Source organism: Dermacentor albipictus, chromosome 1 (genome assembly GCF_038994185.2).
Source record: "Dermacentor albipictus isolate Rhodes 1998 colony chromosome 1, USDA_Dalb.pri_finalv2, whole genome shotgun sequence".
NCBI classification, from domain to species: Eukaryota; Metazoa; Arthropoda; class Arachnida; order Ixodida; family Ixodidae; genus Dermacentor; species Dermacentor albipictus.
In genome coordinates this window covers 255,647,926-255,673,458 of record NC_091821.1, presented here as the reverse complement: position 1 = coordinate 255,673,458, position 25,533 = coordinate 255,647,926, and the positions used below count along the sequence as shown (strand labels likewise).

The 25,533-nt window shown below is 46.0% G+C and overlaps 1 protein-coding gene across 1 annotated transcript in view; it reads right to left on the bottom strand.

Moving 5' to 3' along the window:
• The window catches only part of LOC135901678 (mucin-22-like), a 96,542-nt gene extending 75,200 nt beyond the window's left edge, over positions 1-21,342 (bottom strand). Inside the window, exons 1-5 of the mRNA XM_065431522.1 lie at positions 21,180-21,342; positions 19,808-19,897; positions 5,109-5,251; positions 4,123-4,164; positions 275-4,048 (exon numbers count right to left, since the gene is read on the bottom strand). Of these exons, the coding sequence (XP_065287594.1) occupies positions 275-4,048; positions 4,123-4,164; positions 5,109-5,251; positions 19,808-19,897; positions 21,180-21,196 (4,066 nt within the window). The 5' untranslated portion in view covers positions 21,197-21,342. The remainder of the gene's footprint in view (positions 1-274; positions 4,049-4,122; positions 4,165-5,108; positions 5,252-19,807; positions 19,898-21,179) is intronic.
• Positions 21,343-25,533: the final 4,191 nt, after the last annotated feature.

The following is a 25,533-nucleotide window of genomic DNA, read 5'->3' as shown; positions in this document are numbered from 1 at the left end:
AGTTGGGCGAGTTGGTACGAATTCATAGTGAATAACTATTCAGCATGTTATTCTGCTGTGTCCTATCGACGGTTTCATGAAGCCACATAACCTTTGGACGTCAGGCGGGCACGTAGAATGCCGTACATGCCAAGGCACACACTCTTGCTCGACACACACATAGTGCAATTAGTGAAGCAAGGACATCTGGGTTAGCGGGAAGAGCACTCGCGTGTCCCCCTTCACTGTGTCTTTGTCAACTGTGCGCGCTAAATATTTCACTATAAAGACTCACCTTCCTCCATGCAGTCCGCAGTCGGACAATGCACAGCGACAGCAGAACCTTCCACTGGCACCAAGGTGACAACAGTGGCCCTGGTAGTCTGGGCGCTCACCTTTTTGTCTAAAAATTTGGCGGCTGTACTTCCGGTCTCGTTTGTTTGTTCGATCGAAGAATTAAATGACAACGGTTGGAGGTCCTTCAATTCGCGCCCGATGTTCGCTGACGAGTCTCCGCTAGGGGTTTCTGTAGCATTTAAGTCGGTGTCATTGAGCTCTAGGCTGAAAGTGTGAATCATCGGTGCATGGTTCTTTGAAGTATTTGAGGTTTCTAGTGCTTCACTCGTCATCTCTGGACTCGCAGTGGTTTTTGTGCTGACCTGTGACAAAGATATGGAACTTGGTGAGGAGGCAGACGCGGTCGCTGACGTTGTCTTCCGTAAATAAACGGAGGACGTTGCAAGTGCTGGGCGTTTTCGTTCTGCAGACCATTCTATGGGCGCTTTGTACGGCGGCCTAGTCAAAGCAGTGTGCTTCGGCATCCGTCGTGGGGGCAGCCTGCGATTATCGCGTGGCCGTGGTTTTCGCTTAGGACCAGGGTGCTCTTTCTGCAGTCCTGACACATCCTTAGGAATCTCCCAAATGTTCATTCCGCCATGCTGGTAAATGTCGTCCAACGTGTCAGTGTCATTCACCTGATCGGAAGACCGTTCTGAATCGTTTTTAGTGTTGTTTGCCACGACGGAGATACGAATATTCTCGCTCGGCGTTATTGTTTCCAGACTTTTTCTTACGGGTGATTTGCGTTTTTCGTCTAGACTATGCCGATGCGTAATTTCTACAGCTTTTATTTTGCGTTTGTACGATCCCTTGGTTGAAGATAGGCCGTTCTCCCCGTCTCCTTCAGTGTTATGTTTAACTTCGCCAGCGTTTTCTGATGTGTCATACGACCCTTCTTTTGATGACGTCGACTGCAGGCGCCGCTTGTCTACTTCAGAGTTCCAATATTCTGAAGACAGTTTGGCTGCAGGGGTAGGTTTCGCATGATGCTTCTTCTTCGCATGTTTTACAGGTGGGTATCTGTTGCGAGTTTGTTCAGTAGTCTCCAATGTCGTTGCAGCTGTAGACTTTTCTACAGTCGTTGTTTTTGTGATTAATCGCTTGCGATAACGACCTCGTCTTGACATGCGTATCCGGCGTCTGGTGCGATGGCTGCTTACTTGAGTGGTAGTTATTTTGCCGGACAAGCTTAATGACGATTCAACTGCGCTCGGCGAGGAACGTGGTGTTTTGTGTGAGCTGAATGACGTTTCTTGTACTTCCTTTTTGGCGCCACCACCCTCCCCTGCTCTACCAACGTCACTCGGACTCCCAGTCACGCTCGTCTCTGTCAATGGTTTGCTGCTTAACAAACCGGGCAGCGTGTTAGTGCTTCCAGATGACATTAACTTTTCTCCATTGGACCTAGCATCAAATCCTGCGGCTGTATTGCTCCCTGTGGAAAGATACTCGCGAGAGATATGTTCTACGCCATGATCTTTTGCCAGTCTTTGTTTGGTCCGCGCTTTTTCTTCGTGCATGACTTTCGTGGCAGTTAACACCTGAACTGTCAAGTTATTTTTGGCATCAAGTGTTGCTTTCTTCTCTTCATGTTTCAGGTCGTCCACTTCTTGAACCACGTTCAATGGATCACTTGAGGAACTTGACGGCTGAGCCGAAGGCTGTGCGCCCTCATCTGGGAAGCGATTTAGCGGTGAACTATCGGGCCCAATGGTGTTTTCTGGAACAGTTCCTAACTTTAAAAGACCGGCGTACTTTTTGTTTGACTGGCTGTCAGTAGTCGACGTAACTTCAGTTTCGACGTGATTCTCCGCGTGTTCGGTAATGTTGTCCGCTAATGAGGTATTGCTTCCTGCCAATGCAATGGTTTCGGCGTTGGTTCTCGCAACCGTGGTTCGTGTGTCATTAGTCGGTTGACCTAAAGAAACATTTCCAATCGCAGCTTCATCTTCCGAAGGCTGGTTGCCTAAATCAAGGATAATATTATCTTGAAGTTTTTCACCACTCGATGGCACAGGCGGCGTTTCTGACTCGCGCTGTTTTGTAATTGTCAGTGGCTGTGACACGGTTTCTGCAGAACCAAAATCGTTCGACTTATTCTGGGCGGACATTGAAACTGCTTCAGTTTCTTGAACATATTTATTTGCTGTTTTCTCATTTTCGATGGTCGAAAAAGTTGACAAATTCCTGCCATCATTAGATACCATGTCCGTTGCAGACGATGACACGACAATCAGCATGCTGTCGCTTGCTGTTGGCGATTTCTCGGGTAATGGCGAAGCTGAGTTAAAAACGTTGCTTCGAGATTCGATGATCGACATGTTTGATACGAGCGTTGTAATGTTATTTGCACTCAAGGCGACTGACATTCTGTCATTAGCGACCGTAGAGACAGACCACAATAATTCGGCAGTTTCGTTAGTGCCAGTACCGCCTGCCGGAGGCTCGGTGGAATAGTTACCATTATATGTTAACTCTGGTTTCTCTACTTCGACGCGACGGGTCTTGACATCTACGCCGATAGCAGCTGTTTTCTGTCCCACGGCACTTGTGAAATGAGGTGGCGTTACATGCTCCCGCTTGCTCTCGTTTAGTCCTCGCATCTCGTCACGTGGAGAGGACACTGTGAACTCCGTTGAATGGCTGAGACCCCTCTGCGACGGAACAGTGTGTGTATCCAAACTGGAGTTGACTGAGCGCTCGGAAGAGTCATTCTTACGTTCGTCGAAGTCGAAAACCGGTATGATACGACCGATTTCTCCGTCAGTCTTGTTTTGCCGCCGACGGCCACTAAGAGATGACTGGGTTGTTACGAGCTTGCCTGTCGCGCCATCTCCGGGGGAGCCAAACAATGGCATACCAAAGCTGCTCTTGTCGTGCGCATTAGGAGCTCCAGTAAGAGGCATAACGCCCCTGTCCCCGATGAATTGGGACACGTCGCGCACTGTCTTTGAGCCTCGTTCGGTGGCAGATGCGTCAGAGACCGCGCCAGTAGAGGTCGCGACCTTCGTCGTAGGTGGCGCGCTGCGGGAGGTTTCGGGGAGCCGATCCCAGCTGATGAATGACTCGGCCGCATCCCCAGCGGAGGAGCTCCAGTCCCCACTGCCGAAGGTCGCCTTGGCAGCGCTAGCGGTGGAGCTCCAGTCCACACTGCCAAAGGTCGCCTTGGCAGAGCTAGCGGTGATGCCAGTTGCATTAATCCCCCATGTGGTGCCGTCACTAGTCGCGTTGGCGCCGCCACTCGTATTCTTGCCAACCCTGATCACGTAGATGCTGATGTTGCCGTTGTCGATGCCCCAGATGCGGCCACCGCTGCCGTTGGGCGCTGCCGCCGGCGTTGTGGACACTGCCGGAAATCCACGTCTTCCGATGAACCTGCGAACTAGATTTGGAGTGACCGACCGGGTGTCATTAATACTGAGCCAGAGCCGAGGACCCTTGGTGGTTGGACCACCATCCTTGCGTGCCACAGCTGCTCTCCAGTGAACGGTGAAGGGCTCCTGTCGGAACGCTTCGTTCACTTCCGGTTCAGCGAGTGAATAAGCCTCCGGCGACGCGACCTTCTTGGTGCGGAGAGAATCGAAGTTGACGTCCGCGATTTCCATCATGGAGAACTCCGTGGTTGGTTCCCCTGCGAAGGCTCGCTTCTCGGGCACCATGAACTGCTTGTTTCGGGGCAGGGCCGAAGCATTGCGGGTCGACCCCACGCCACCAAGACGACCGGCCAACACTGCGAGCCAAGGTAGCGTCGAACGAAATGACTCGCAATTCAAAGAGTAACTTATTCATACAGCGTGCACAAACCTCGGCGATTTGGCGGGTCCTTTAACGGAGGCACGACGACACCTGCGCAACAAGGACACGATATAGTACGATAATGGCAACAGTCGCCGACATCCCGTCCCACTTTGAGTTTTCATCGCCACTTATTCTGGCACTGCGATCCACTCTTTAACGCAATACCAGTCGGACAAAAGCTTACATACTTTTAAGAGTGAAGACGAAAATTTAAAGCAAGCTGTCCAAATGTGTCACAAGGCGAAAAATCTGACTAAATTAACAGCACCATTTCTTTCGTGTCTTTTTGTGTGTGTTTTTAATTGCATTATGCTTGACAAGCCACTAGGGTATCACTATGAATACTCTAACAACTCAAGATTATGCCCTAGGAGTCATCGACACTTGTTACGTGACAATGCGAACGCCCTTAGATGTGCCTAGGATCACACCATGGCTCCGATGACCTTAGCCCTGTAGTACACTTTGCAAATAGGTGCTATTCAATAAGGTGAGCAGCCGTAAAATCGCATTATGCGCAAATTCCTCAGTGTGGAGAAACGTTTCAGCAGGACATCACATTTATTCCGAATCGGGACGCGCCATACAAGTAAAAAGTGACAGTTGAAAGCGAACCACAAAACTGCTCCTCTGTGCTTTGGAGCTTTTAATAAAGACAAATATTTTAGCAATTACACTGAACTTCAAAAAGAGGCATATCTTTGCACGGTCCTTGTTTATTCACCCCAGTAGCACTGTCGGACTCACCAGCTAATTAGTCATGACCGCAATTTAAAGCACAAACGAGCTATAGTGATAGTCTAGAAATAAACATATTGCAGACAAGCAGGAGCGCACAATGCAAAAGACGAGGACAGCTCTTGATTTAGCGGAGTGTGTTTCTTCGCGTGGTGACTATCGATAACATAAACGACAGGCGTGTTTACGACACAGGCGTGCAGGCTCGAATTTTCGTCACCCTGTCGCAAGAAGTGTAGTGTTCGCCGACCAACCTGAAGGTGGCACGAATTCCGGTTTCTCAACCTTCTTCCAGACGATGGCCACCAACGAGAGAACTAGCAGTGTGAGGGCCAGGCCCCCAATGAGGACTGCTTTGGGACACTCGCGTCGTTGCTGCTGTCGAGTAGTCGTCGACCTGCGATCAAGATCGGTTGGTCAGCGAAACCGAAATGACCTGTCGTGGTAGAATTACGCATAGCGACACATAACTGGCATTTGGCCTTACGAGAGCGGCGTGAAAATATAAGCCGGGAACGCCCTACTTTTTTCTTTTCATGTCCGAAAATAATGAAAAGTTGTTCTTTTTCCTGTCCACGTCGAGTCACAGCGAGAATAGCAAGGCTCTTAATTAGCCAGCGGTGATCGGCTGACCCACGTCATTAATATCGAGCTAGCGATCCTTCCATGCCCACAAGTTCTAAAGGTGGCAAGACAGTTGCCCGTATCCACGAGTGTTTCTCGAAACCGTTTGAGCGGCAGGATTCTGATACGACTTGGCAGACAATTAAGGAATCAGTTATTTTGATCCACTGTAAAAAATAGAGAGAGAAAAAGAGAGAGAGAGAAAAGCTACGCGAGTCTTCGCGTATAAGGCGCGAACGAGGCGTAAAACGGGGGGAGCCACGAAGGCGTGAGATCTAGTTGCGCAACGAGAACGCAAGATACCATTAAAATGGTTAAATCGTTATCGTTAAAATCGCCCAAATCTGGTGGCACAAAGACGGGGTTGTTTACCTAGCAAAGCTGGAGATCCGGATTTATTTCGACCAACACTCTTTTTTTTCTTTTTTTTAAGTAATTAAGACCAGAATTTATTTACTCTAGCATCCACGTGTAGCTCGACCCCGGGCACCATCTGTCGGTGCGGTCCGCGCAAGGACTTCGCGTTTGATGACGGGGCAGCTGGCGACAAAGCCATGACGACCGAGCACTGGCAACAAGCATGCGAGAGAATATACGTATAATATGCAGAACGAGGAAACGCTTCCTCGATATCAATGCTGGTTAGAGAGCATCGCGAACGCGTAAAGTTTCCTGCAGGATATGACTCCTCCGCTCGCTAGGCTACATGCATGTAGTCGGGCACTGCTGTCAGCATGGAAAGCTTGTGCGTCCGGTGCCCATAGTGGACAATTATAATGCGAACCGCGCAAAGCATGGCCCATTATAAAATCAGCGCAACCTATTCAGCATGCTCAGTACAGGCCAGAGTAGTTTGCTAAATACTTGCTTTGCCACAACGCCACTGCTGCTGCTCGTCCAGCTGCGCAGTACCACCAAAATAAAGCGTACGTTCCAGCCAAGCGCATAGCTTTACGGCATATCGCGACTTGCGTGCGTGCGCGCGCGCGTGTGTGTGTGCGTGCGTGCTTGCGTGCTTGCGTGCATGCTTGCTTACATGCTTGCGTGATTGTGTGCTTTCTTGCGTGCGTGCGTGCGTGCGTGCGTGCGTGCGTGCGTGGCGTGCGTGCGTGCGTACGTGCTTGTTTGCTTGCTTTCTTTCTGTTCGCCTTCTTTTTTTTTTTTTGCGGCCCGGGTCACCCACCCATCATCACCTTCCCCACTGCACAATGAGCCCGAAGCCGCACGGCACGTGCTGGTCACAAAGAACGTCGTCATCGGAAGATCGCTCTGATTACAAAAAAAAAAGAAACACTGGAGCAGAAATTTCGAAAAGGACCTGCGCAGACTATTCGCTCAAGATTGGCACCACCGTTTTCTTTACTCACACTTGGCACTGTGACAACATCAAACTTCGTAAGACCTGTGTCTTCTATGCGGGCATTATAGCTTTCAAGAAATAGTATTATCGACGAACTGTAACGACAAAGGAGTCGCATTTTTTTTTCAAAATCAAGCAACGCATGCCACGTTGGAGAAAACAATGTTATTAGGGCGAAAGCCTTTCTAGCCTCATGGTGAAGTTTGTGTCAGCAGACCTGACCGCCGGACTGTCCGCCGAAGCGTCATCACGCCATATGAAGACAGATTAAATACAGATTAAAGAATTAAAGAAAGGGGTCAGACAAGGAGACACAATCTATCTAATACTATTCACAGCATGCTTGGAAGAAGTATTCAAGCTATTAAACTGGGAAGGCTTAGGAGTAAGGATCGACGGCGAACACCTCAGCAACCTTCGGTTTGACGATGACATTGTTCTATTCAGCAACACTGCAGACGAGTTACAACAAATGACTGAGGACCTTAACAGACAGAGTGTAAGAGTGAGATTGAAGATTAATACGCAGAAGACAAAGATAATGATGAATAACCGGGCAAAGGAACAAGAGTTCAGGATCGCCAGTCAGCCTCTAGAGTCTGTGAAGGAGTACGTTTACCTAGGTCAATTAATCACAGGGAACCCTGATCATGAGAAGAAAATTCATAGAAGAATAAAAATGGGTTGGATCGCATACGGCCGAGAGTGTCAGCTCCTGACTGGAAGCTTAACCATTATCATTAAAAAGGAAGGTGTACAATCAGTGCATTTTACCAGTGGTGACATATGGGGCAGAGACTTGGAGACTGACAAAGAAGCTTGAGAACAAGTTAAGTACTGCGCAAAGAGCAATGGAACGAAGATTGCTAGGCATAACGTTAAGATACAGAAAGAGAGCGGTTTGGATCAGAGAGCAAACGGGTATAGGCGATATTCTAATTGACATCAAGAGAAAAAAATGGAGCTGGGAAGGTCATGTAATGTGCCGGTTAGATAACCGTTGGACCATTAGGGTTGCAGAATGGGTACCAAGAGAAGGGAAACGCAGTCGAGGACGGCAGAAGACTAGGTGGTGCGATGAAATTAGGAAATCTGCGGGCGCTAGTTGGAATCGGTTGGCGCAGTACAGGAGTAACTGGAGATCGCAGGTGGAGGCCTTCGTCCTGCACTGGACATAAAATAGGCTGATGATGATGCTGATGAAAGAATGAAAAATTATTGATAGTGACAATTAGTGAATAATAACCTTATAATAGAGATTGGTAGAGGTTAATAATGACTAGTAATGACTACTATTACCAATGACTTGTAATGACTCCGAAATGACAATATGCCTAACGACGGCGTGTGATGACCACAATTGATTAGAAATAACTAGAAATGTTTAGCAATGAGTAGTAATGAATAAAATGACTACTATAATGACTTGAAATGACTACTAATGACTACGAAATGACCAATAACGACGAATTGTAGCGACAACTGATTAGAAATGACTAATACGCTTAGTAATGACCAGCAATGACTAATAGTGACTGAAATTACTTGTAATGACTACTGATGACTAGGATATGACCAACATCTTTAACGACGGCTTGTAAGAACCACAATTGATTACAAATGTCTAAATATGCTTAGTAGTGAGCAGTAATGACTAATAATGACTGAAATGACTTGTAATGACTACTATTGACTATGAAATGACCAATATGCCTAACGACGAATTGTGAGGACCACAATTGATTACAAATGACTAAAAGTGCTTAATAATGACCCGTAAGACTAATAATGAATGAAATTACTTGTAATGACTACTAATTACTACGATTTCACCAATCTGTCTAACGACGAATTGTAGCGACTGCAATTGATTACAAATGACTAAACATGCTTAGTAGTGAGCAGTAATGACTAAAGGAAAGAAGAGAAAGAGAAGAGGCAAAGAGAAAGAAGCGAATGATAAGCGGAGGAAGGGTAGGCTTTCGCCGTTCACCTCTTAAGAGAGATCTTAAAGAGACCCTGTAATTTTTTGAGCCATTAGAGTATGGAAACTTGTTTTGTTCACAGGTGTCAACACGCCCTTAAGTGAGGGGAGAGCCATACACGCGAAAGAAAGCGTCACTGCAAACGAAGCTCATACTTGAGGACTTAGAATCTCGCGCCGGCAGCCAGCAGTCAACAGCACGAGAAATCTCAAGTCCAGAATGGTGCAGTGGTGTGCGTACGCCGCACACAAGCGTTAACATGCATTGTCCTGTGCGCGCGAACGTTTATGTGCCTTGCAACGCTTACCAATTTACAGAGGCTGCCTTAGAAGTTAATGCCACTGACTGTAACACGACGCAACCCCCGACCTCGGGCTCAGAGGCAAAATTATGTAGCCTCTCGCTAGTGCAGCGTGTATTAAAGATTCTTATAGCAATAAATTGAATGGATTTATGTTTAAAGAGGTAACGATAATACACCAGTCTGTGGTCGCTAAGTGCAAGTACTTGCTATACTGTTATTAAAATACATTCGTGGTGGACATTTCCGCATCCAGTTATGGATAAGTGTAATGGCTGTCACGCTAGATCGCTCTTGTAGCCAAAGCTCTACAGGTTCGCAGGTTCAAGTGTCATGCACCTAATTTTTTTACTGGGCTTCTGAGTGAAAAAGATGTTCCTTGAATGCATAATAATAAATTTTAATTATTGTTCAACAATACATAAGTTATTCGAACTGGCAAAAATGGCAGTGCTTTCTGTGTTGAATCTTTCTATCACCGTCAGTTTGCAAGTGCGTCACATTTTGTTTTTCATATCTTTCAATATGCATTCTATTTCTGAGATGTACATAATTGTGTTTTAATGCTTTCTTACATTTTTCTGTGTAGACTTTTGCTTATGTCTGTATTAAATCATCTTGTTTAATCAACGCAAAACCAGACAAAGCACGGCAAAGAAGGTGGGATGAAGACAGTGTTTGTCTTCGTCCCACCATTTTTGCCGTCCTTTGTCTAGCCCGTTCTCATACCTTCATGTATTAGGCAAGCATTGATGCTTACACTTCCACCACGCATTGTTCTGTCCTTTTGTCGTTTCCGCCACACGCTTATTCTTGCTTCTGTTTTCTTTTTTTATTATTATTCTAAAGCATGTGCCTGTAATGAACCCTCGTAAGGTTTGACAGTACGAAAAAGTAAAATAAGTATAATCACATGAGACCTCCTTTAGTTGTATTGTCCTTCCCACATTTGTTAGACTGCTAAAACGTACCGAAAGGAGTTTCTATTTTTGTCTTTTATGTCTTCATGCTGCCCTGACTTCAGTGATGATATCTAGATCTACAAGTTTTCTTTTTATCAGCATGTACATTTGCTGCTATGAACAGTATTCATGTGTGCTTTGTGGACTTTATAACATAAGGTTGAAGTAAAAGATTTATTGTGTTTTGAATCTGGTGCGGGCCCATGTTTATTGTTTATTTGCCGCAGAGCGGCGAGGGAAATGCATTGAAGCACCAGACCGGTAGTTATATAACATTGGTTGGGTGCTTGAATGCATTCTACTATCGCTGCTTCAAGATGTTTGTGTGCATGCACAAGCACATATATACGCAACGCACATACCTTCGAAATACATCCGCCACAGGAACCCATGTCGGATGTCCGAAGGATGTACAAATTTGTTTTTTTTTTTTTAGATACCCATCAGACAGTCGATGGACGTCTGTTGGAGATTTACGGACGACCACTGGACGTCCGTTATATCGTAAATGGATATCCATTGGCCGTCCGACTTATGTCTGTGGTTGCTTAGGCACGTTGTAACACAAGCAGATGACACTTGCTGTGGGCCGGAAGTCTTGAGTGTAGTGATAAATTGTCCTTGTACATTATGTTCCTGTTACTTTCTTTTTTTATAGAAACAAACTAACTAACACTCCAACAATTACGAACAACATTTGTTTGCCATAGAGGTGGAAAAATTATCGATGAGGCGCCCCAGGCAGCCAATCGGATAGCTCGCCCTACTTGCGTCATATGGTCAACTCGCATCACCTGGTCAGGGGCGGCTGAAAACTCAGCCAAGTGGCGCGCTCCGATCGGTAGCGCTGTGCATTGTTAAAACCTTATAATAAATTACACGCCTTAGCAGGAGCACATTGATGCGTCAATTATTGATCAGAAGGACCTACCTTAACGACTCAGTACGTTTGTACAAAATCGTTTGAGGGTCCCTTTCAAGGCTCATTGATCGAAAAATCCGATGTCTGGCGTTATCGAAAAAATTGGCCGTCCGGCGTTATGGCGCCAAAATTGACGAGTGTCAAGCTCACGATCTTTGGTGGGAGTCGAACCTTCGACCTTAGGTGGAGCCGAAATTCATTGGCACCAGAATTGATGGTGCCACCATAGATGGTAGAACCCAGGACCATTGGTGGGAATCGAACCCACAACCTTTGGTATTAAGTCGAAGGCAATTAATGCACAATTAATTAAGGGATAGTTAATTACAGCACTAGAACCTACGACCTTTGGTGGGGGAAAACATGTTTAGCATATACAGGGTGTCCGAGCTAACTTTAGCCAGAGTTTAAAAATATGTATATGCACAGTAGCTGGACAGAACAAAGGTAATGTCGTTTACCATCGCTTGGAGATACTCGAACTGTCTTTTTTAATTCCGCCTAATTAGATAATTAGTCTCAATTATTCAACTTATCAAATGTTATATTTAGATTAAAAGTGTCAATGAGAAAAATGTAGAGCGACATGAAAAACTCCCGATGCAGCTTTCTGTTGCTCAGTACGTGCTACATAAAACTGTTTTTCCGATCGTGAAAAAGGCCCGCAAATGCACGCAAAATTGCCGCGCAGCCAGTCGCGCAGCAATTAGTACAGCTTAACACGTCATAACTAGAGCTGACAAATAGCGCTCGGTCTCGTTCAAAGCCGTGAAACGCCACAGCCACCGCGGCGGGAAGCAGCAAGACTATGTACTGTTACGACTTTCCGTATCTTTACGTTGCCAACTTAACAACATTTCTTGTGCGTGACTCATATCCCGTGTGCTTAAGTGTGACGCGATGTCTGCTGATTTCAATTGCTGCACCTTTGTGGGGACTTCTAAAATGCTCCCGGTCGCCTGGAAGAAATGACTTACGGCCACCGGCGAGAAAATGACCACTACGGTCCCTGAGGGAAAAAAATTTCGGGCCGAACCGTTCATATGGTGGCGGATTAGCCAGCGAAACTGTTCCGAGCAACTATGACCAAACTCCGCGTCCAGGAACATTCTATTGAATTTGTAATTCGCCCCGGCCCCGGCCACGCACGATGTTCTGCCGAGATTGGACTCCGCAGCCGGAATCAAAGTAACGCCGTGGCGAACAGTCTCCACCATTATCAACTACATTTAGGGCTAGTTCGCCGTGCGGCTAATTACGCGCTCCACGCAGAGACGCCAAGTACAGCTGCACGTAATCCCGGTTTCAACGGCAGTGGGTTCTATTGCATTTGCAATTCGCCTCGTTGAAACTCGAAGGAGGTGGCAACTCACGCTTCTGCCGCTTGGATGCAGACTCGAACAATGTAGCTTGATGCTTACGAGCGGCCTCCAGTGCACGATCTTCATCGGTAGCTTGCGCTCGACGCCGACGATTAGAGTCTCGCATCTGCTCTCGCTGACGTTCTTCGGAGGCAAAGTCACTGGCCGCATTCTCCGCTTTCGCACGGGCTCGTCGTTGGTTATAATCGCGTCTCTGCTGTCGACGCCTCTCCTCGTACTCGGCTTGTTCTTCGGCCGTGCGCACAATGCGTGGTCTTCTCATTTTCCCATATTTATTGGAGTTGCAACTGTTGCACTGGTCTACCTCTACAATGCACAATCCTGTTCTTACACACCGCGGTGGCTACCGCGGCGCACATCCCCGTGTTTTCCCGCCACAACTGCCGCGCCATTGCATAGCGAGCAGACGACAGCAGACGTTGCCGGCAGCAGCGACGACCAGCGTGGGTGCACTCCGCCGCTGCGCAGGTGCGGCGCACGGCGATATCACGCGTCCTTTCTTTCTTCTCCGCCATACTATCGTTCGTTATCCCCTATTCGGCGTTTGCGCCGCCATCTTTTCTTTTTTTCATTTTACAGACGTTATCCAGCCAGATACCCCCCTCACCCCCTACGATATACCACGCATACGGCTTATTCATACGGGTCCGGCAGGTAAACAGCTTTGCTGTAAAAAAAATGACTTTGCGGTCACCGACGAGGGAAGGACTCCCTCATCCACCAAAGGGGCATATAATAAGCGGTCCCGTTGGATTCTCTCTCTCTCTCCATCTCATTCTGACTTTCAGGTAAATAAATCGTAAAGTTTTTGCAAAGCTGCGTCTCGTCCCGGCTCGGCCACCCATGCACATGGTCTCCCGATGGGTCAGTGCCCGTGGCCAATCACTCTCGGTCACCTACCGCATCGTAACGTCGGATGCCGAGCTCAGGGCCCGAGGATCAGACTTTGCAACAAGTCACAAGTTATGTTTAGGATTCAGCGCTTTCGGTTTGAACCGTGAAAGGCACGTCGAAATAAAAAAGAAAGAAAATCTGGAATGCGGTTTCTATAGGGAACGGCCAGTCAAATCAAATTTATCAAAGAGCTAAAACAGCGATCGCCGCGCAGGTGCAAGCCTACAGGTGCTCCGATGCAAAACGGGCCTGACGAGGTCGAAGTCACGCCTCAACCAGTCCACCATGCAATCTTTACTCTTTTATCTTCTCATTTGTTTTTTTGCCTGTCGTTGCGATGAAAACGAAAAGCAAAGAAGGAGACGAAGTGCGCAGAGGGGTCGGGGGAGCCCAAACCCGCGTCCTAGCAGTTTTTGCGCTGCAGTCACTTTGTCGAATTAATGGTAACGGGAGGTCCCGCCCATATGCAGTCTGTTGTGTGTTGTATCATTTATTGGATCTCTGTACCTACATAATGTCACAAATAAAGTGTCTACTTATTCTCGATAATAAATGCATCTGGTAATTCTTTCATAGTTGTTCCACCGTATGGCAGCCTGTCCTTCGTATAGAGTGCTTCTCAAACACTTTGCAACTACAGTGTTGAGGAGCAGTATGTGCACTCATACAACACGTCTTAGTGTCGACTAGTGCACCAGATAATCACCGAAAAGAGTCAATGAAAGGTTCTCTAAAAAAACTTGTCCTCGCCCCCCCCCCCTTCCATAAAAAAAAACATTTTTCTGGTGCAAATAAAGCAACTGAGTGACTTAGTGAATTTTGGGAAAATGAAAAATTACAGGATCTCTTAAGAGGTGAACGGCGAAAGCCTATTCTTCCTCCGCTTATCATTCGCCTCTTCCTCTTTGCCTCTTGTCTTTGTCTTCTTTTTTTTAGTCACTACTGCTCACTACTAAGCATTTTTAGTCATATGTAATCAATTGTGGTGATTACAAGACATCGTTAGACATGTTGGTCATATCAAAGTCATTAGTAGTCAATACAAGTCATTTCAGTCATTATTAGTCATTACTGGTCATTACCTGGCTAACTTGGGAGTTCGTGGAAGAATACTAAACTGTCTATCTGATTTCATGGCAAATAGAACATTTCAGGTGCGTCTCGGCACAATACTTTCACGCACATTTACACAGGAAAATGGCGTTCCACAGGGTTGAATTCTGAGTACGACACTCTTCATAATCAAAATGAACTCTGTTAATAAGATCATTCCATCCTCTGTTATGCACTCAATATATGTCGACGATTTGCAAGTGGCTTGCCGCGCCTCAAATCTACCCACTTGCGAAAGGCAACTACAAACAACCATAAAGAATCTTACACAATGGGCTGACAAAAATGGATTCCGTTTTTCAACAGACAAAACTGTTATAGTTCTCCCAGAAACGAGGGTTACACCGCAATCCAGTTCTCACATTGGATGGTACAACCTTGCCGGTCAAAGACGACCACAAATTTTTAGGCGTAACATTTGACACAAAGCTGAACTTCCTGGCCCACATTAACACAACTAAAATTAAAGCAAATAAAGCATTAAATATCCTCAAGGTGTTATCGCACAAGCACTGGGGATCTGACCGAACATGTCTACTACGTATATACCGGTGCCTTGTACGTAGCATCCTCGACTACGGTAGTGCAGTTTATGGTTCGGCTAGGCAGTCATACATCAAGCGACTTGATCCAGTTCAAAATCTCGGCCTACGACTGGCGAGCGGTGCCTACAGAACATCCCCTGTCCAAAGCTTATATGTTGACTGTAATGAGCCTTCCTTACAGCAACGCAGAGCACTACTTACACTTTCCTATGTACTACGAATTCGATCATCAACACAACATATATGCTACAGCATCGTAACACAGTGCAAATCACGGATACACTACACAAACAAACCGAACATGATTCGGCCACTAATCTTACAACACGAAGGATACTGTCAGACTTATGATGTTCCTCATGAGGCCCTGCATGTTGCTGAAAGGCGACCAAGATTGCCACCATGGTATAACTTTTCACAGCTATGTGACTGGACACTAACACATCTAAAGAAAAATGACATTCCAAAAGAACACATATTACAAGAGTTCCTAGCTATTCAAGAAAAATATAAAAAATACGTGGAATTTTACACTGACGGCTCTAAAACACAAGAATACGTAGGTGTCGGGATCATAACGGAAAATGTGGGATATAGCATTCGGATAAATAATTTTTCTTCAGTCTTCACCGCCGAAGTTTATGCGATATGGACGGCATAAAAAAAATGACCGCCAACAAGCAGATCAATGCCATCATATATACCGATTCGTTGAGCGCACTCAGAGCTCTAAACCTTAACTCAGCTTCTGAACCCCTGCTTGGCGATATCCTAAACATGGTGGCTTATAATAAATACGGGAGAACGATACGATTCTTCTGGGTCCCAAGCCATGTTGGGATACCAGGGAATGAAGCAGAAGATAGATACGCGTTCATGGCAGCGCACGAAGGCATAACACAAGCAACAGTTCCATACAGAGACAGTATCCGAGCAATTCGCAAGGCCCTGGCATCAAAGTGGCTACTAGAATGGGACTCTTGCATAAATAACAAGTTACACACAATAAAACCCCTGCTTAGCGAGTGGAAGTCGTGCAGTCACCAGCAACACTTCTATGAGGTAATCCTATGTAGACTCCGAATCGGGCATAAACACATGACACACAATTTCCTACTTCAAAACGAAAACCCGCCAACTTGCGAGAAGTGCCATGAACCACTCACAGTAATGCACATTATTATGACATGTCCACACATTGAAACACAGAGACGGAAGCTTTTACTGAATCTCTAGAACTTACACATACCTTTACACCCCGCCTCAATACTCGGAGATGAACCACTAGTGCCCTTCACGGACTTGTTCAGTTTTCTAGAAGAAACCGGTTTTTTACACAAACTATAACGTAACGCAGCTTTCGCTGCTTTAACATTTGATTTCTAAATATCTTGTGGCTGGCGCAGCATGGCCTTAGTCGGTATTGCGCCATTAAACCCGAATTACTAACTAACTATTACTGGTCATTACTAAGCATTTTAGTCATTTCTAATGAATTGTCGTTACAAGTTGTCGTTAGACATATTGGTCATTTCGTAGTCATTACTAGTCATTACAAGTCATTTCAGTCATTATTATTCATTGCAGCCACTAATAAGCATTATTAGCAATTTGTAATCAATTGTGGTCATTACAAGCCGTCGTTAGACATGTTGGTTATATCCTAGTCATCAGTAGTCATTACTAGTCATTTCAGTCATTATTAGTCTTTGCTGGTAACTACTAAGCATTCCTTGTCATTTCTAATCACTTGTAGTCGTTACAATTCGTCGTTAGACATATTGGTCATTTCATAGTCATTACTAGTCATTACAAGTCATTTCAGTCATTATTAGGCATTACTGGGCATTACTAAGCATTTTTAGTCATATCTAATCGATCGTAGTCGTTACAAGTTGCCGTTAGACATACTGTCCCTTTCATAGTATACTGACCTGTACAATACCCAGAGGAGTCAGGATACCTCCATTAGAAACAGTAATGAACAGGATACAGAAACTCCTCCTATAACTAGCGATGAGGTCATAAGGGCCTTAGAAGACATGTAAAGAGGAAGAGAGGCAGGAGAAAATGGAATCACAGTAGATCTAATCAAAGATGGAGGAGACATAATGCTTGGAAAACTGGCGGCTCTTTACACAAAGTCTATCGACGGTAAGGGTCCCAGAAAACTGAAAGAATGCAAACATTATACTAATCCGCAAAAAGGGAGACGTTAAAGAAGTGAAACATTATAGGTCCATTGCCTTACTCCCAGTATTGTATAAAATATTTACCGAAATAATCTCCAATGGAATAAGGGCAACACTGAACTTTAGTCAACCAAGGAAACAGGCTGGATTCAGGAAGGGATACTCTAAAATGGATCACATCCATATCATTCATCAGGTTGTCGAGAAATCCGCAAAGTACAATGAGCCTCTCCATGTGGCTTTCATAGATTATGAAAAGGTATTTGTTTCAGTGGAGATACCAGCAGTCATAGAGGCATTACGTAATCAAGGAGTACAGAACGCTTACGTAAATACCTTGGAAAATATCTACATAGGTTCCACAGCCATCTTAATTCTACACAAGAAAAGCAGGAAGATACCTATAAAGAAAGGAGTCAGACAAGGAGACACAATCTCTCCAATGCTATTCACTATGCTATTCACTGCGTGCATGGAAGAAATATTCAAGCTACTAAACTGGGAAGGCTTAGGAGTAAGGATCGACGGCGAATATGTCAGCAACCTTCGGTTTGCCGATGACATTGTTCTATTCAGCAACAATGCAGATGAGTTACAACAAATGATTGAGGACCTTAACAGAGAGAGTGTAAGAGTGGGGTTGAAGATTAATATGCACAAGACAAAGATAATGATGAATAGCCTGGCAAAGGAACAAGAGTTCAGGATCGCCAGTCAGCCTCTAGAGTCTGTGAAGGAGTACGTTTACCTAGGTCAATTAATCACAGGGAACCCTGATCATGAGAAGAAAATTCATAGAAGAATAAAAATGGCTTGGATCGCATACGGCAGAGATTGCCAGCTCCTGACTGGAAGCTTACCATTATCATTGAAAAGGAAGGTGTACAATCAGTGCATTTTACCAGTGGTGACATATGGGGCAGAGACTTGGGGACTGACAAAGAAGCTTGAGAACAAGTTAAGGACTGCGCAAAGAGCAATGGAACGAAGATTGCTAGGCATAACGTTACGATACAGAAAGATAGCGGTTTGGATCAGAGAGCAAACGGGTATAGGCGATATTCTAATTGACATCAAGAGTAAAAAATGAAGCTGGGCAGGTCATGTAATGTGCCGGTTAGATAACTGTTGGACCATTAGGGTGACAGAATGGGCACCAAGAGAAGGCCAGCACGGTAGAGGACGACAGAAGACTAGGTGGGGCGACGAAATTAGGAAATTTGCGGGCGCTAGTCGGAATCGGTTGGCGCAGGACAGGGGTAATTGGAGATTGCAGGGAGAGGCCTTCATCCTGAAGTGGACGTTAAACAGGCTGATGATGATCATGGTGATGATGATGATGACTAGTCATTACAAGTCATTTCAGTCATTATTAGTCATTACTGCTTACTAGTAAGCATTTTAGTCATTTGTAATCAATTGTGGTCATTACAAGCCGTCGCTAAACATACTGCTCATTTCGTAGTCATTAGTAGTTATTACTAGTCACTAGTAGTCATTTTAGTCATTACTACTAATTACTAGACATTTCTAGTCATTTCTAATCAACTTTGGTCATTACAAGCCGTCATTAGACATATTCGACATTTCGGAGTCATTAGTAGTCATTACAAGTCATTATTAGTCGTTACCTAGTCATTATTAACATCTACCAATCTTTATTATAACGTTATCATTCACTAACTGTCACTATAAATCATTTTTCATTCTTTAATCTTTCTTTAATCTGTCTTCATGTGGCGTGATGACGCTTCGGCGGACACTCCGGCGTTCAGGTCTGCTGAGACAAACTTCACCATGAGCCTGGAAGGGCTTTCGCCTTCAAAACTAATCGGAACGCTGAACTCTAGTTATGTTCATAGTTACTTTGTTTAGCGCAAAACAACGGACACAAGAGAGACGACAGGACAATGCGCTAAACAAATTATGGATTCGCACCAACTAGCGCGCCAACGCATTGTGCGGAACCTAATTATGTTCTCATCGATTTCTGTCGAACTTTCAAGATGACTTGCTTTTCAGTAATTCGCCATTCACTACGGCGGTAGGAGGACCCTCCAAGATATCAGCGAGCGGCAGCCAGATGCGCACTTCGATCGATCTTTGGAGATAGTCTCATTTGGTAAATGCCAACAGAATACTATATATTTGAAATAATTAAGCGCGCGTTCTCGAGTCTCACCGTGCCGTAACGCAAACGTAATTGTCGTATCAAAGAGATAGGTGCAATGACTTTAATTTAGTTTGTGGCGTCCAGGCTGTCATTGTTATGCAGGCATCACCATGAAAGCCACCGCGCAAGTTTTACGAATTCAAGTCGAACACGCATTCGTTATAGCCATTCAACGTTAACTGCAAAGATATTTCATGCATATGAACCTTTGCTGCAGCGACATGAGTAAGTGTAGCAATTCTTATCGACAATCACTAAGAGCAAAAAATTAAATTCAGACTACGTCTCTCGATTTTCAATTAACAGCATCGCAAGTATCGCAACTAAAAGACGGGCAACAAAAGTTGAGCCGTCATTAGGTAGCACAGTTTTTTTCAAAATGGCACTGACGCGTATGTCTCTGCACATAACAATAAAAAGATGCGTTCTTCACCGCAAATTTAGCGGTAACTAAACGCGCAGCACCATGTGACGGATTGCTCCGGAACTACTTAACTCACAGGGTGCTGCTCTGTTCGTCGTCTTCGTCCGGGAGGAGAGCGGAGACGAAGTCATCGTCCGAAAATTCACTCAGGATCGATTTCGAGTGGCTAAAAGAAAGCAAAAAAAAAAATTACCTCAGTCACACGAGTACCACGAGAGAATCGGTCCCTAGGGTCCTTCAAGCGCTCAGCTATGCCCTTGCGAAAGTATCCCACAATTTTTCTAACTATATCCGAGCTGGCCTCTTTTAATCACAACGGAACGGTTGCAGTTGGCGGTCTTGCATAGGAACTGCGGTTTACGCTGCATTTAAAAAATTACATTAATTCAATTATAGAGTTTTACGTGCCAAAACCACGATCTGACTATGAGGTACGCCATAGTGGGGGACTTTGGATTAATTTTGACCACCTGGGGTTCTTTAAGGCGCACCTAAATCTAACTACACGGGTGTTTTCGCATTTGCGCCCCCATGGAAAAGCGGCCGCCGTGTCCGGCATTTGATCCCGCGACCTCGTGCTTAGCAGCGCAACACCAAAGCCACTAAGCAACCACGGCGGGTTACGCTGCATTCACGCCGTTCGAGAAAAGGCTGAGCGGAAGGTGAAATCTTTTGCCTTGGAACGGATGTCCACATTTCAAGAATACTGAACGGTGTGTTGAACTACCTGCAGGAAGGGCCTGCACTAATTACATAATGTTAAAACAATTCGCGCGTGCCCTCGTGCGTCAGGCAGAATTCAGGATGAACAAACCTGCAGAAACTTCAGGCAGCAAAATGACAAAAAGGAAACACTCGGGCTTTTTGAAAATATTCTCGGTTTCAAGTGTTTGTATAGGTATACAGCCTCTGCGTATACGCAGTAACTTCACCACTTGGTGTGGGCTGATGCAAGAAAGGTAGGAGCTCGATAACTGCTACATATATCATCGCTGACGTCTTCATTAAGAAGCGTGCGGTTCTTAAACTAACCATCGTGTCATGCTCGCATGCGTGACACGGAACAGGTCCCTCGGGTATTGAAAGCATGGCTGTCATGTGTACCAGGCGCTCGCGTTTGCCCTATCACCTATATAAGACGACCTATTTAATCTAGCTAGCTACGCGTAAACATAGTCACTATTCTTTTGTCCAAGGACGCATTCGCTTATTTGTAACGTCTGGTTTTTCCCGGCCTTCACGGCTATGCTTTACATGTCCGCTAAAGCGCGATCCCAGTGAACAACCATGACGCGTTAAACGGTGGAATTCGCGCCGGTAAGCGGCACGCAGTGAATATCTCAATCGAAGTAAGCGGGAAGCGAGAGAAGCTGGCTGTTGGTCAAAAATAGTGCTTCGCACACAACCAGGCCACCTATACCGAGGCGCTTGAGAAAGCGTCGACTTACAGCTTCCGCGTACTCATTCGGGACGAAGTGGTGCCCGGTTCTTGCGCCCGGGTAAACACCGTGTGCTCAACGCTCACACAAGGCCGGCAGAAACGCCGATCCCGAGAAAGTCGCGGAACATCGTTCCCTCAGCGTGGGTGGCGCGCCCTGTGAATCACGCGCGTGCCGCTGCAGACGACGGCGATGAGGATAAGTATGTCGCTGCTTGCGTTCAGCATCACGTCCAAGTTCGCAGCCTCGAAAATAAACATAAGCTTAAGTTATATTACTCCTTTTGTTTCTCTAGTCCTCTACCGTAAGCATGCTGCGCCACGTGAATAAGAAAACACTGACCTGAACTCTCTTTCATTTCTCTCGACTGTTCGCCAATCCCCAATAGTGGGTATGCGCCACCAGCCAGAAGGCAACCAAACAAAACGAAACTTCACCATGCTTTTTATGCTTTCGCCGGGAACCTATACTCTTGGGCATTGTCACAGAGTTTCTGCAAAAAAAGAGAAGAGAGGCAAAGACCCAAAGATAGGAAGTCAGTGTCCGAAAACAGCATCACTTGTGACGGGTGGGGGGGTGATACCCAGGGTCGACTTCATTCCGGTCCTGGTCATGTTTGTCGAATTTAACGGCGGGAACGGATCGGCCGTCTGCAATAAGATCATCGCAAAGACAGACAACGCTTTCCGCCTCATTTGCAGAATCGCAAACCGACACCGAGTCATGAAGGAAAACAATCTCCTCAGGCTGATCAGCGCCTTCGTATCATGCCACTTCACTTACACGATTTCTATGCACAACTGGCTCAGAGCAGGGCGAGACAAGCTCAACGCTCTCATCCGCGAAGTAGTCAAAAGGGCTCTCGGGCTACCCATCAGGACTCATACCGAGAATCTCCTCAAGCTGGGGGTACATAACACCGCCCAAGAGATTGCCGAAGCCCAAGAACGCGCGCAACTCGTTCGCCTGACCACCACAGCGGCAGGTAAACGCATCCTCGAAGAGCTGGGTTGCCACCTTGCGAGATTCTCGATGGCCAGTACCCAGATCCCTGGGTGCATTCGGGACAAGTTCGAAGTGGCCCCCGTGCTCCGAAACGTCCGTCTCGTCCACAACTAGGGCACACGCAAGGCAAGAGCAGCGGCGGTCCTCAAACAGATCAAGCAACAAGACATTAGACCAAGCTTCGTTGACACCGCGGAGTGCAGCAACGGGAAGACCTTTGCCGTCGTCGTGGTCGACACCAGCGGCAAGATTTACAATAGCGCCTCGGTTCGCACTTCATACCCCGAAGTCGCCGAGCAAGCCGCCATCGCCCTCGCCCTGCTAGACGGTCGTGGGTCCGAGATCTGTGGCGATTCCAAAACGGAAGTTAGGGCTTTTCAGAAGGGTTGCGTCGCCGAGCAAGTTGCTCGTCTCCTTAGCGTCTCGAGTCCTTACGCTCTCACGCATCATTCGATTCACTGGTTTCCTGCTGATGTAGGGCCAGTCGACGGTGCTCCCCCGAACTTCAATGAGTCTGCTCACAAGGCTGCGGGCGACCTCACTGACCGCGCTTCCTCTGTAAGGAGCGCCGACTACCCTCCCCCTACAGCCGCATGGACGCTCCCACTACTCACAACGAGGTTAAGAAATTTTCCTACATATTTATAAGGGTCTTTCCACTCCCTCACCACAAGTTGAATAGGGCGCAAGCTCTTTCTCTTAGGCTCTTACAGACCGGCACATATCGGTGTCTGGCCGTTCTACACGAAGTCTACCCCGACGTATATCGCGACGACGCCTGCCCGTCCTGTGGGCAGACCTCCCCTGTAGCACACACGCTCTGGGTGTGCGGGTCGAGATGCCCCAAGTTCAGCAAGGAAGAGTGGGACTCGCTTCTGCGTAGCTCTGCTTTAGCCGAACAAATTCTGGCTGTCCGGCGTGCCAGCCGGTGGGTTGGACCTGCCGGTCTTGACGTGAGACTAGCCGGGTGCGCGGCGAGTTCGCGTCCTCGCCGGACCTCCAATAAAGTTCTTTCACTCACTCACTCATTGTCACGGAAACGTTCCCGCTGCTGTTATGTACTTATAACTTTGATTCAAGGCAGCTACCTCGCAAATGTCGTCTTTTTATTTATTCTTAGGCTGATAATAGCTTTTCTATACATTCAGTTTAGCATAGTACCCGTTTAAAGCCTTTATTCTGTACTAGCTTTAGTTTACACGACAGTATCCCACACAGTAGCTACAGCGGCCGCATTTCTACGGGAGCGAAATGCGTAAACGCCGGCGTACTTAAATTTAGGCGCACGTTAAAGAACCCCAGCTGGTCCAAATTTCCGGAGTCCCTCACTCAGATCACTCACTCAGTCCCTCACTCAGTCCCTCACTCAGATAATCAGATCGTGGCTTTGGCACGTAAAACCCCATCATTTAATTAATTTTGTTACACAACCCGATTATTCATTGACTGCTCCCATACAGTGACTATTCGTACCTTCCAAAAAGAGCAACTGTTATACAGCTACCAATTAAGGCCGTGCCCAGGAATTGTTATTGAGATGGGCTTTGCGGCAGCAGCAGCAGCCATTTTGAAAGATTTCTATTAACTTAGTCTCACGTGTGTATCAAGCAAATCACTGACATACATTATAATGTAAACATATGATACATATATTGGCATGTACGCGCAATATTGACATACATAGCACAAGTTGTGCTGAGCGGTATATCCCCGCAGCGACAATTTCTAGGAGTATCAGGACCCCTAACCCTGCCACTCGTTACGGGCCTGACTGCTACAGAACTCATTGGTATGCGGAAAGAACGAAAGAACTGAGTTTCCTCGTGGGCTATGATTGCAGCACGAAACTCGGAAGTACTCATAAAGTGCGTCTGACAAACGCGAGTGGACACTGCAGAAATCAGCTCTTGATTGCACGTAGAGGCTGCAATAAAATTCAGTCTTGTGGATAATCTGTGCAGAAAGGCTCTGCAAAGAACTGTATACGGCCGTGGCGTAGCCAGAAATTTTTTTCCGCAGAGTAAGGGGGGAACGGCGCCCATTTTACAGGGGAAAGCCACCCTGGCTGCGCCACTGGTGTATATACGGTGCTGAGATTTCCTAGATGCATCTCAAAAACCTGATGCCCCAGCGTATACGGACAAATTCCGACTACCTACACTTTACCTATGCTTATCTACTTGTTGCTACTATAGCAACAGTTGTACGTTCACATCCTTGAATTCTGAAGCTTTACGTGCCAAAACCACGATTTGATTATGCGGCACGCCGCGGGGTTCTTTAACGTACCCCTAATGCACGGGGCACGGGCATTTTTACATTCACATCCTTTCGGTGGCGCGTCGAAGCTGAAAGCTGAAAGTTTTGAAAGCAGAAAGTAAAAGTGTTTCTGACAAATCTCTAAAGGGTTCCTCACAAATTACAGAAAAATATATACAGCTACTGTACGCATTTATTTCGAACTAAAATAACGAAAAGGCAAAAAATTGCAAAATTATCGGAAGTTGGTCCATTTCAAGGGCTTTAAAAAAACAATCATTATCGACTTTTATGAAAATTTTACAGAATGCACACCAAGGACTGGGAAATTTAGTACTTCACAAAAATAATGCTTTTTAAGCGGAATTTTTTTCTTCTGTTTTTAGACCTCTGTGTGGTCATCCCACTGATCACTCTAGTTCTAATACTAAAATCAAAACTACATTCATATTGCACTCCGTGGTCGTTCTTTTTGAAGTATAAAAACAAGTGACTCCGATTCTGTCTTTTTTGTCTCGGCTGTGCCACGAAATGAGTTGAGCTTGGGTTTTCAGAGCTCCTTTTTCCTACGCTACGAGAAAGATGTTTAAAGCTGGTCTGGGGAAACTACTGCTGACACTGCTCTCTAATTACACCTGCTATCTGAGATGCATTGCGTATATATGACCGATGCACCAGCCAAGGAGGAACGTCCGATGACTCCACTGCAGTGGAGGAGTCAGGTGGATGTGTTCAGATCAGAACAGTCGCAAAAGGGGTCCCCAATATTTTTTTTATTTTCCCCAAAAAATTCCTGTTATGCAGAAAAAACATTCCACACAACGGAACCGAGACTAAATTTCCAACATACGCCTGTGTTTAACACAGAAAAAAATTAAATTGAGACAAGGTGCAGAAATGTCCTTATCAAGTCGCAAAATGTTGTAACTTAAAAAGCGCGTGGTACGTACAAATCCAGTTTTCTACAAAATAAATATTTTGCTCTACCTTTATACAACCTCTCTCCCGCAATTAACCTAATCGAGCTCAATTAGTCGCAGCACACGTATACGAGCGCCTCAAGAGAAACACCCCATTGCGTATCGTACCTTACGAACCA